Source organism: Ambystoma mexicanum, chromosome 10 (assembly GCF_040938575.1).
Source record: "Ambystoma mexicanum isolate Mex_15411 chromosome 10, UKY_AmexF1_1, whole genome shotgun sequence".
Lineage (NCBI taxonomy): Eukaryota > Metazoa > Chordata > Amphibia > Caudata > Ambystomatidae > Ambystoma > Ambystoma mexicanum.
The window spans coordinates 1,575,724,376-1,575,737,498 of record NC_090932.1 but is presented as its reverse complement, the minus strand read 5'-3'; the positions used below and the strand labels follow the sequence as shown (position 1 = coordinate 1,575,737,498).

The 13,123-nt window shown below is 44.9% G+C and overlaps 1 protein-coding gene across 4 annotated transcripts in view; it reads left to right on the top strand.

Moving 5' to 3' along the window:
- The window catches only part of LOC138492611 (solute carrier family 2, facilitated glucose transporter member 11-like), a 419,436-nt gene that overhangs the window by 375,427 nt on the left and 30,886 nt on the right, over positions 1-13,123 (top strand). For 3 of the 4 annotated variants that reach the window (XM_069619902.1, XM_069619903.1, XM_069619901.1), the window contains one exon: positions 541-2,698. The exons of the other annotated variant lie outside the window; for it this stretch is intronic. In XM_069619902.1, coding sequence (XP_069476003.1) covers positions 541-852 — 312 coding nt within the window. In that variant the 3' untranslated portion in view covers positions 853-2,698. Of the gene's footprint in view, positions 1-540; positions 2,699-13,123 lie in introns of those variants that run through there. 4 annotated transcript variants of the gene reach the window in all.

The window sequence follows — 13,123 nt, the reverse complement described above, 5'->3', positions numbered from 1 at the left end:
GCAGTTGTCGTAACTACCTGCCTTTCAAAAGTCCAAGCCTGTCACAAAATGTCCAAATGATATTTCTGGTAGGCCGTAGGTGGCCAAAGTCTTCCACCTCTTGTGCTCCCAACCATAATCTATCGCTGGTGGGGTGCCAATTGATCCTATGCCATCATGAGCACCTTTGTTGTGTTCCAGCATTTTAACCTACAGCATGGAGTGTGTCCATGATAGCTGCAGTGATCTGCTCAGGATTCTGAGAGGGCAGTGTGTTTTTCAGTCTTTACGGACCATAACATACATGTGGAGGACAACCACCTGCTCTGAGGAGGCAAAAACGACTTTTAGAGGACTGGTATTCCAAATTTTAGCAACTGTACTAAACATCAGGGCATATCTTAGGTGGCCATGGTGCTGCACCCTGAATGTAATAACCTTGGCTGCTCACTGTGGCTGTAATGAGGGTAAAGCTCTACCAGCATAATCCGATGGTCCCTAACCTCCAGGCCATGTCAATTCTTGATATGTATATCTCATGCGTCTTATCTTTCTTTCCAGGAAATATTGGGCCAGTTCTGCTTCCTCGTCTTCGTCAGCATCAACATGGTCTTGATGGCTTTTTTCTACATGTTTCTACCAGAGACAAAAGGACTCTCTGCCATGGAAATAAGCGAGCGGTTCAACAAACTGAACTTCCGTAGCTGCCAAGATGTACCCGTATTAAATGCCTGCGAGAAGCGGCAGCTGTCAGCTCCAATCCTGGCAATACAGGAATCCTTTCAAGAGGTCTTAGATGATGCCATGGTCATCATGGAAGAACATGGCCCCAAAGAAGCCGTTCCAGTTCTTCACAGGACTGCTCACCAATAGCCTTCAACATGAAAAGCTCCAACGTTCACATCTGTCACAGACTAAAAAAACAATGCTCACTGCAATCACCTCCTTCTACTGCTGGATCGTTGCTCCCCACCCTCTTTTGCAAGCTGATCGCTGGCAAGTGCCTAAGTCTTATTTTCTCAATTGAAGGACTATAAGGGTGGTTTCCTGGTGAACTGGAGTCCCCCAATCACATTACTTGTATTTTTTGGTTTACAAAAACTTTTATCAGCCCTAGACCACTATGTCATAGAGAATGATTTAAAAATGAACTCCACAAAGACTCAAGTCTTGATGTACAACCCTCATTCAGGTTTCCATACTCGGAAACATTGGCTAATGGGTAATAATATTTCTTTGTCCTTGGTTTCATCATATACCTACTTAGGTATTATTTTTGAAGCCTCTCTCCATCCACTGAAACATATGGCTCAGATTGAAGTTAAACTTCTTACAGCGATTTCACAATCACGTATTCTTCTTGCAAAATTTGGAAAATTTTCCATAATCCCGGCCTTAACATTTTGGCCGATGAAAGTCATTCCCACCGTATTATATGGTTTGGAAACAGGATCCCCCATACCATCTACTACTCTTGATAAATGGGAGGCTAAATTTTGGCAGAATGTGTTGCATCTGCCGCAGTGTATTCCCATCTCATGGTTACGATATGAACTAGGCCTCTCTTCTCTGTCAGCACATCTTAACTGGAAACAATGTTCATTTTTTAGGAAATGTCTAATATCATCTCGGATAGACAACCTACTTAAGGTATTGTCGAACTACATCTTTACGACAGATCACGTTTTTATCCGAAGATGGCTGTCAGCAGTTTACAAGATCTTGGCTGACGCAGATATCTCAATTGAAATTCTTCTGCAAAATCCTGATAAGGCTAAACAAAAAATCCATCAGACCTCTTGGATCATGAATCATCAAAAATGTCTAACTTATAAACATGCTTTGAGCTTTCGTTTTCCACCACATACGAGAGGCACCACACAATCTTATTTATCAAGAGCCCCTTCACCAAAATATAGAAATGTAATTCTCTGTTTCCGGCTACATATATGGGAAACGAGAGACCTGCTCTATATGCATCACCTAATAGGACCTCTTCAAAACTTCTGTCGGTTTTGTCAAACAACCAAAATCCCAGAAACCTTAGCACATTTAATCACTGCATGTCCAATTCTTACCAGTCTGAGGCAATTGCATTTTCATAAATACTGCCCTGGATACGCTATGTATGAACCTGATGCTTGTTGGGATCGTATTTTTGGCTCGACAGACTTGAAAATTCAGATAGCAACGGTCCATTTTCTTCTCTCTTTAAACTTAGATCAAGGGAAAATTGATTGTTCTTAGTTGAACCGAGTACGATGAAATTTATGTCACTGTGTCCTCTTTTTGTTTTTTCGAAGAAACTCTGATCAAATTGTGAATACCAGATTATTAATATCTATCTTGTATTTACTGTTGTCCACCCTGAATGGTCCTTAGAGAAATGATCTTAAATTGTTTTTAATATTATTTTAATCTACCATGTTCAGACTGTGTTGATATGTCATGTTTATTGAAAAGTTGTAACATAAAAATAATGCAACTAAATCAATAATAAAAAAAAAAATTCAAAAAAATGATATTTCTTTAGAGTAATCGCCCCTGCTGTTCAACCTCTTCTTAAACTTTGTGTCCCTATGCAGCGGCCTAATTACGTACAGCAATGATGCCAATATACTCAGACTTTCCAGCTTTGCCCACAGTTTCTCTCGATTGACTGAATCGAACGCTGCTGTAAAAACAATAAACAGTGCAAAAAGAGGTGGCTTACCTTTCATTCTAGCCTGGCCTATCAACATTTTCAGTAATTCCATTTTATAGACAGTAGAGATTCCAGGTCTGTTTTGAATACACTCAGTAACTCACCTTGCACCACCCATTTTTCAATATCCTTGTGGATGAATGATGAAAATACTTTACTCAAAACATCTAACAGAGAATTAATCCATATTAACACCAGTACTTTTGATTCCCCTTTTTATATAACTGGATCAAGTAAGACAACTTCCCTGAGTCCGGAACGTCACCAGAAGCTATAATCAAATTAAACAAGGCCAAAAGTATCTTCGCCCACCATTCTGGCTCCCTTTTCAATATAACGTTGCCAATCCCATCAGTACCCGAGGCTCTAGATTGAATCCATTTCTTAATCGCCACTAGAATACTATCATAATGAAAGGTTAGGTCAATCTCTCTGACCAGAGTAGCCATATCTTCTTCTTCACCAAATTTGAATGCAATATGCTTGCACCATCCCATCTCAGCTACTATATTGACCATAAATTCAAAGACCACCCCTTTTAGGCATTTAAACATGTGCCATACTTTTTTGTATCCCCCGATTTAGGATCAAAACATATTTTGCAATTTTTTATTTTTTAGTGAGAATCTGAACCTCTTGACCCAGTTATTGTGCCCAATGTTTTACTTTCTTAATGAGTGGCATAAACATCCCTGGATCCTTTTAAGTCACTCTAATTTTCCTTATTGCTTGTCTGAGATGCCTCTTTCTACTCACATTTTCTTTATCATAAGTCCTGATTTTATTTGGATTTGCTTTACACATCTTACAATTGCCTATTAGGAGAAATGTGGAAGTCAACTGTCACCCAAGAACTATTTGATTTGGCAAAAGAGTTTTAAGTGAGTATATATAGCTATTATCATACTCAATATCATATTTGGCCATTGTGTCCAACTTACACTCTGTCCATCCTAATCAATTGTTCCATGGATTCCTTTCAGCCTCCCATACTTTCTTATTTTTAAGACAATCACGGCCCACCCTTAAAATTAATGATAAGATGGCATGGTCGCTAAACGTGTTAAAATCCACATTCAAAGATACTGCTCTCTCCATATCTAATTCACTCATATACAAATAGTCTAATATCAATGTCTTTTTTTCCCATTCCCCATGTAGTAGAGGCCAGATTGTCTCCCTCCAAGCGGCCTTTTAACTTAATCATGTCCAGGTCCAAAGGAAATTCCGTCCAGCGATGACCCTGAGTATTACAACACCATTTCTCTTACTATTTTTGTGCTGCATCGCACTTTTCAACTCCAGACCTAAATATTCAGCACACCGAACATTTAAATACCCCCAATAATAATCAACTCATCCAGGTTACTAGGCATCCTGGAGGTGATTACTTCATACACATATGTCTGGGTGCGCTCTGTCATAGAGCCTCTCCCCCCACCCCCACCGGGGGATCATACATGTTCGGTGCTAGCAATCTTGTATTTGCATAAAATTCAATTAGAACAATCAATACATTAGGATCCCGTTCACCGATGGACACCACTTCATATTTACTGTTAGTACAGCACACTGTAAGTAAGCCATCCATTGGACACCTCAGGGCCCTTTTTCTAGCTCGCTTGTGGTATCCCAGATACCCATCAATCACAATATCGACGGTGAGCCAGGTCTTCTGCAGTTTAATAATATCTGCTGTATCTAATAAACAGCTTGAACCATCTTTCCCTTTCAAGAGGTGAGAGTAGCCTCCCGTATTACAAGATTTAATTAAGATATTGCATGGCCTGCTTGTCCGGGAGTGTTAGGAGGAATGTAGTTACCCAGGCCCATTGATTCTCTTCCTCAGCCCTTTTATCTACTTCCACACTTAACTGTGAACCTGAAATAGCAACAGAATGCCCTCCCGAATAGGTCGTAATCTTTAACATGTTTAACATGGTGTCAGTTTTAGGGCAGATTTCAGTCCTCCCCAGGGCCTTCTGTCCAAGCTGATCGATATCATAGGTCAACTTTAGAAGAGAACATGTGTGCTTCTTTATAGTTTTAAATACTTCATTTGTATATTTAGAGTATTATCCAGCTGTTCAACATATTCAAAGTCTCTCCTCGCTAGAACTCTTAGTTTAGCAATGTATTCCACTAATTGCAAGAGGCGGGCCCAATTCAAAGGAACCTTATCTTCTTCTGCAAAAAGGCTACTAATTTTTAAAATCCATAGCATAGGTCTCCCTTCTTGGGGAGTTATACATTCCTCCCTTGCTTCCTTCGAGAAGGCCCTACCCTACTAATTGATGTGTTTTATGATCTACAGCCACATCTTCTGGAGACCCTAGACATAAAGGGCTTGCCAAGACATCCTTGTCATTCTCATCCATTAATGAAGAGTAAGCATGAGGCTCTGCTGCCCTTCTCTAGAGATTTAATTTGGTCTAAGCAGCCAACTTGTCAAGTTCCCAGGGATCTTAACTCCCCTTTTTACCTTGCTCTTGGCTCTTTTGCATGCCTTTTTTAGAAAGAGTTTGCAGTTTTGTGAGGTCGCCGGCTGACAGCGCATTGTCTTTACAGCTGCATTCCCTTCCCTGAGAATGATTACTTTTGTTCACCTTGTGCTTGTTCGCTCTATTTAGCTTACGCCGATCTTTCCGACGAAATGAAGGACTCGTATACCTCGATCAGCGCAGTCGACTTGTTTGCTCCTCCTGTCGCATCCTCACCTTCGTAGATTCCAGCGCATCTGTATATGAGTGAACCATTCTGCCAGATAAAAAGGCCCAAGAGAGGTGGGGGATCTCTCCCTAGATGGTCATTATTCACATCAAATACAGTTTTTTTGATGGATTGCAGTGATTGAGCCCTTCTCCAGACCTTCCAAAATGCTTGTGTCGTTGGACCTCATCATGTATTTCACTACATAGCTTGAGTCATATTTTCAAGGAAAAGTTCACATCCTTACGATTAACCAAATTATCCACCAGTCAAGTTTCTATTTACATCCGCCTCAGATACTCCAAAGAGGTCTGGTGTTGTGCTCAAAATCTCTGCTGGCAATGCAGACAACGCCTGTTCTGCCTCCAAGCCATTATTAGCAGAATTCAACATCATGCACATATTCGTTTGGTGAATAGCCTCATTTTGCAGAAAGTAACATAAATGTAATAGTGAGCTATGATCTATTGGATTTAATGAGGACATGCTACTCATAGATTTATTTGTAGCCCTTTTGGCCTTACTGCACAAAATTACCCATACTCGCTTTTAAGTGGAAAAGGTTGCTTTAATGTGACAGGCCACAGTTCACAAAAGCTGCTAACCTGGCTCCCTGGCCTTACAGACTAACATATCCATTTTAACGATTGCCAAACAAATAAATAAATAAACAATTTCGATTTCCCAACAAATAAATAATTAAACAACTTACATTCCTCCCTTCCTGTCCCTTGCTCCCTCCCCTCCCCTTAAATTCCTCTCAACCTTCATCGCGCTTTCTCCCATCTTCTCCCGAAGCCACGCCCCTACTTCTTCAATACCTCTTCCCCCTCTTTGTACAGCCCGTTCATGCAAACAGCACCCCCCTCCTATACCGCGCTTGTACCCCATTGTGCTTTCCCCACCCCTCCTCCAAAGGAGCATGTCCCCGGGAACCAGGAAAACCCTCCCCTGAGGTGTTCTTTCTGCCCCACCTCCTCCTTACCCCACTCCTCCTCTACCTCCAATTCCTTACGATATCCTCCAACACCCATCTAATATCCCCAAAGTAATACATGCTCCCCACTAACGACAAATGCACCCCGTCCTGTCGAAACAATGAAAAATCCTTGTAAATGATTTCCTGGTGCACCAACATTCTCACCCCCAGGTTCCGCAAAACTTCTCCATCCCCGTTAATCTTGTCGTAATCCTTTCTACTGCACCTTCATTCACTGACCCCCCATAATCCTCTTGGCAATAACTTAGTCCAGACCAGCCCCACCTTGGCCCATATCTCCCTTAACCAACTCAGGTCCCTTTTGATCTTTTTAGCAGTGACACCCTTGTATCCTTAACTAGATCATTCTCCCTTGCATGCAGAATTATTGACGCCAGAACCCCATGACGCTCCCACAACCCGCTAGCATAGGCAGCAGTTAGTCCCACCTAACCCCCCCCCGCCACTGACCATCTCACTAAAGCAATGTTATGGCTACATCCCAATTGTGTCCAGAATTCTTTTTTTGCTGCTTCTTTCCCTGTCAATTTCACTAGAGTGTCCACATATCCGTATCTGCAGCAACTCACCACTCCTTTGTGCCACATCTGAAAAAGAAAATTTGTTATGAGTTTTCTGTCCACCAACTACCTTACCCCCGACCCCCAATCTCTAGCCTATCCTAACCAGCCCATTCCCCAGCTCTCTGATGTACCCCTTGTATTTTCCCTATTTCAATCCCCCCAGACTCTTGACCTTCTCCTCAGATAGACCCCTTCTACTACCTTCCGATGCTGCCCCCATCTTAAAAGAATGAGTTCCGAACTCTTTAGCTCTCTCCTACCAACGCCAATAGAGCACTTCTCCTGACCCCCAGAACTTTAGCTGCCATCACCACTGACCCCTTTTCATGCTAGAAAAACAAACCATCTCTTCCCCTACATGTTTCTCGCCGTGGTAGCTAGCTGGACACAACCCCTTACCACCTCTACCCAGAAGCACCCAACATCCCCTCCATCACAAATAATTCAGGTTCGTTCCGACGTTCATTGCGCCCCCATATGATCCTCTATAAAGACTTGCAGCGTGCACGTGTAAATAGCTCAGTGCTGAGGCCTTGACACCGCCCCTGAAATACATTTACCACCTCGTATAGTCAACGGGTAGTAACAAATACCTTTTTCTGGCATGATAGCTCAGATAACGAAAGCACCTACTGCAGTTATCTCGTTGCATGCCAGTTCTCGTGTTCCACTAATGAATGAGCCGAGTTAGCCTTTCATCCTTGGAAGGCCTGGGCAGGCCTCATAGGGAGCTATCGGAAACATCCTAGGTGGTATGGAGCGGGTCTCTTGTTGGTTTTAGATATAAAAATAAATAGTCTGTTGTTTATACGGGGCTTTCACCAAAGTACTTTGAATAGAAAATGTTCATACACAGTTAGATACACAGTTATTACGACGGCGGAAAGTCATCCTTGCTGTGATTTGAACCTGCCTTTTACAAACCGGAAACAGATCTCAGCAGCAATCGTTTAACTTGCACAGCTTGATGGTGCTCTAAAGGGCTTTGCAAGGAGGGGTGCGGGGGGGGGCGGAGAGGTGGGGGCTGCTTGAGTACAATGCAGAGCCAGAGTGGCAGGAGGAAAGCTGGCATGTGCCCTGTCTCAGGCCTGTGCCGTTAGCTATAAGCTTGGCGCAAGTAGTGGGCTGGAATGGTGGACCTACTTACCTTTCGTACTGGAGATACATGGCTAATCTCAAGAGCACAGGACTGCTTGCCACTTGGTTGTCACTTTGGTGGCCATGGTGCCCTGTGACGTGCACCAGGCCTTCCGATGACAGTAATTTGGAGCCTGGTCTGAATCTAAAACACCTGCTGTGCTGCAGCCTGCCCTATACCTGACCTGCATTAATGTGTGTGCAGGGCACGTGCGTTCCCCAGTGCCAACCCAGGCCCTCATGTGCATGCGCGCAGCCTAGCTGCCCATGCCCAGGCCTGGGGGAAAGAAAATGCGCAGGCAGCGTCTGCATGCCATCGGTGGCTGCAGCCAATTCTTGCAAAACCACCCAAGAGGATGCACGCAACGCACATATCCTTCCTCACCAAAGAAAGAGGCCCTAGTCCAGAGGCCTACCGGGGGATGTCCCGGTGTCCCGGTATGGCAGTCCAGCCCTGATGACCAGCACACCCCCAACCCAAGATCCTACACAACTTCAATAACCGGGCCGCTGAAACAGGTCTCCTGCTTACTCCTACCCATCCTTTTTCCTTTGCCCATCCTTCCAGCATCGTATGTGCCATTTTACCGTGGCATGGGCCTAAAGCCCCAAACCATTACACGTAAAAGCAATGCCCACCAATTTCCCCGCTATCGTTGCCCAGGGCCAACCCTTGTCCATAACCCCCAGCATAACATCCACCACCTCATCCCTTACTCTCTCCTAATCTCTTCACATGCTGTCCCCCTCTTTCCCAGTTGCCATACACGTGTCTCCTGGCCGTACCATTTAATTCCCACTATGCACTGCCCCCTGTGACACACAACCCGTCCTCTAGACCATTGCGCCCCGATGTTCACCCTTGCAAATGTTCCATATCATCGCTGTTCCCACCACTGCAACAGGGGCCATCCGTGCACCCCTGTCCATGCAGTTCCCTCTCATCGTTGTTCCACACCACTGTACCAGGGGCGAAACGTGTACCCCTGTCCATGCAGTTCCTTCTCATTGCTGTTCCACCACACTGCGCCAGGGCCAACCATGCACTCCCATGTAGTTCAATCCCCACAGCTTGCCACTTCACATAGCATCACTGCCCAAATATCCCCTTGTGTGCCGCTCTTCTTCTGCTCTTTTACCCGAGCGCAGAATCCTCTGCTATTGCCCCTTATTACCCTCCAGTAAATTCTTCCAGCAATTGTAGCGAAAGCCTGCAATCGTCCCCCACCACTTCTGACAACGTTACCCTGTGATGTGGGTACTTAGCCCCTGCCATAGACGGCACCATGTTTCTACAAAAGTGCGACCCAAGGCCACTATCCGACCCACAAAATTGAGCTGCCCCACTAACCTGCATGTCCACCAGTGTCAATTTCAGAACCGCTATCACCTCAAACAACCCTACTAACCTGCTCACCTTGTTGTGCGGCAAGCGTGAGGTCATGGCAACCAAATCCAACTCTATCCCCATAAAGGTCAACACCACCGCCGGCCCTTCAGTTTTATCCTTCACCGATGGTACTCCCATTTCCTGCATCAATGTCTTAAAACCTCCAGCATCCTCTGACATTTCTGTTGAAAGGAAAATCATCCAAATAATGCAATGCTCCTTTACAACCCGACATATAAGTTAAAAAAAACACTGCAAAAAGAGCTAAAACGCTCAAAACAATGCACATGAAATTGCACAGGCCATAAAACAACGCTTTGTCAACATAAATTTGGCTTTCGAACTGCACCCTCGGCCGCCAGAATCTTCTGAATGCACCGGTAGCAAACAAAACGCTGCCTTGATCTTGCACTTGGCCAAGAATGCCCCACAACCTTCCTTCCTCACTAACCCACTGCCTGTCTACACTGGCATAGGACACCTGCAGCCTTCCAGCGAAATAAAATCCTTCACTGGCATGCCCTCCGGCCATGACAACTGGTCAATTAGTTTGAATTCTCCTGCAGCCTTCTTAGGCATGACCCCCAGAGGGGACACCACCAAGTCTCCCGACAGATCGGTAAACGGCCCTACCTTCTCCCCACTTCCACCTCCCTGTGCAGCCTCACTCTCCCCACTTCCAAATTCTCCTACGCAGACTTAAAAATGTTCGGCCACTGCCACATCCTTGGACCCTGATAACCCAACCTAAAATCCTACACAAAAACCTTTCCTCCAAAACTTGACCCCTTCCCTGCGCGGGTAAACTGAGCCACTCTTCCAGAAACACAACTTTAACTGGGTTATAGGCCTTTCCCCGCAACCTTTCGCCCTGCCCCATGCCCCCCCCCCGTCACCTGTTTGAAAACATTGTGTTACCGGATGCCGTCCGGCGCATCGGCTACACTTGTGCCTAAATTTGCACACCGTTCTAGTGCAGCTTTCTTTATTGAATGCCCAGTATGGTGCTGTTGGCTGACCCCTGCCTCTTCCCTCCGCCCCTCTGAGGCGGGGCGACCATGAAAGGGCCGGTAAGGCACAGGTAAACCACTTGTTGTATGCAGCATTGGTGCTGGACGCATAGGCGCCATCTATTGCAGCCATAGGTCCATGTCAATCTCTCCCCATACCGCTTGGCTGTCCTCAGCCATCCTTGCCCTAAATTCTTCATCGTATCTCACCCATGCAAATCCCCCAAAACTCGGAAACACTTTCCTTATTACATCCATGTATTTCAGTAACGCTACACACCTCTCAGGAAATGTATCGCAATAAACACTTGCATATATAATAAATGCTGATGTTCAGTTGTCAATTGTCGCTGGCACCATTGGTCTTGCGGCCAACTCCCGCTCATCCTCCTTGCACCCTTCTTTCGCTCTCACCTCCCTGTGCAAGAGTTTACAAACATCCACAAACCTGCCTGCCCATATTTTTTCCTTTGTCGGCCCCATCAAATGCGCACCCAGCGGCTTTGTAATGCCCATATAGGGCATCCTCTTGTCCTTCACTGTACCCCTGCATTCCTCTCCTTAGGAACCTCTACCACCCCTTGGGCCACAGGCTCCACAACCTTGTCAGTTTGTACTTGCACAGAGAAGACACTCTTCCGCTCGCCCTCACTAAGGCCCTCGCGGACAACCTCTCCATCTCCCCACCTGTCCCCTGTGTCCCAGCTCCTTCCCTGTGTGTCCCCCCTGCTCTATTCTCTTTCCTTCTCATTCTCTTGCACACCCGCACCCCTTATCACATCCTCCTTTGAAACGTTGCATGCTCCTCCATGGACCCTAGTGCCTATAAATACAAAATGCAAAGAACAGGCGTAAACGCCAAAACTATTGGCTTTACCAATGCTTGTTATGTAGTGTTGTGTTGAAATAGTCCTTCAGTTCAACTGAAATGGTTTTACAAGCTCAGACTTGCTCGCTCACCCCCCTTCTCCTGATGTATAGCTCTCTTTGATCAGTGTTACAGTGGCCCTTCACTCACAGGTGGGGGCTAAAGCTTTCTCACAAACAAGAGTTGCAAGCTGTGCAGGGAGTGGCCTGTAATAAAAACATGAAAAGATGGCGTCACTTCAGCTCACTGCTTTACATATGTATGTACGTATGGAAGCACGTTCCCTCATTCAGGGTCTAGATGAACTACCCGGAGAACTTTCTATTACGCACTACAATCTGACTTAAACGGTTCCAGGTATAGTCATATATATTCAGCACTAACAATCAGGTTATCTAGGGGGACATGTCAGTGGTTATTGCTCTCACCCTTGTTATTTGCCCTACCAATAGAACCCCTGATCTGTCTCCTCATAGAGAAGCAGGCTGACAAAGGTATTGCATATAATCTAAATAAACCTCTTGGCTCCTTATTCCACGAAGATATGTTCCTGTACATGAAGAAGATGTCCTGAAATTGCTTCAATCAACATGGCAGCACATAGGATGAACTGGGACAAACGAGTGTTGCAAGCTTCCGATGCAAGCCACTATTCATGATGTCAGAGATGGTTTGGGGTTTTCGTGGTGTGATACTTCATTTTGCTTTTGCCTCTGGAGACACCTGAGATCAAGAAGGATGCCAAGACCGAATACTATCATTCTATCACTTTATTCAGGGACGGTGTATATGAAGGGGCCAACTAAAATGCAAAACTGGACTCTTTGCAAAAGAAAGATCCATCAGGATTGTTCTCTCCCAAATATCTCTCTTCTTCTGAATATGAGTAGCTAGGCCTTTAGGACTCTGGAGCAAATGTTTTAGCCCATACAGTTCGCTGGAGGTTGCTTCACCTCCTCTTCTCCGGTGTTGTGGACTTAAGGTTGACAAAATCGCCTTTTAAGTCGAAGCTAGTTGAAGGCTTTCCAAGATCCTGTTCCCCACAACTGATTCTAGCACAAAGTTCCTTGAGCAAATGGGTCAGTGGTCACAGTCCGCAGAGACAGCTAACGATGCATAGTTGGGTTAACCTGCGCAGTCCCTTGATTCCTTTCCCCTCGCCTCCATGATCTGGCAAAAACCTTCCTATCCCCGTTTCGTTATTCTGTCCCCAGACAGTTCGCAATGCTCTAACAACCTATTTATGTCAATGATCTATGTAAGTTTCCTACTTTTGTTGATATTATCTGTTTAGATTCACATTTTTTGCCCATCTTCACTCAATTGCAGTTTATTCTTCCAGGTTACAAATTACCTTCTGGTCCTGACGAGTGTTGCCTGCTGGATCATTTCTTCTCTTGCTACCTGTCTATCGGTCTTTCTCAATCTCTCCTTCCCTAACTGATCTTATCTTTAATAGAACTTTCGTGTTATTGTCTAGTGCGAGGTGCCTCTTTCTCTCCCTTAGGTGGTGCTCCTGAACTCAGAGCCCCTTCCACTCTCACCTTCTCTAGCTCCTCGTGCTACTCCTCCTTCTGCCTCTTCAGTACTACTTTCATGCTGAAAGTTCTCTGTCTAGCATTGAGACTGCTGCTAATTTAGGAAATTACATTTTGGCAAATTTGAGAGTGGATTCCATCTTAAAGAAACTGGATATTATTAGAGAAAATGAGTGCCGATTGGGATGAAGAAGCAGGGAATTACCATAATCATGACTTGAGGAG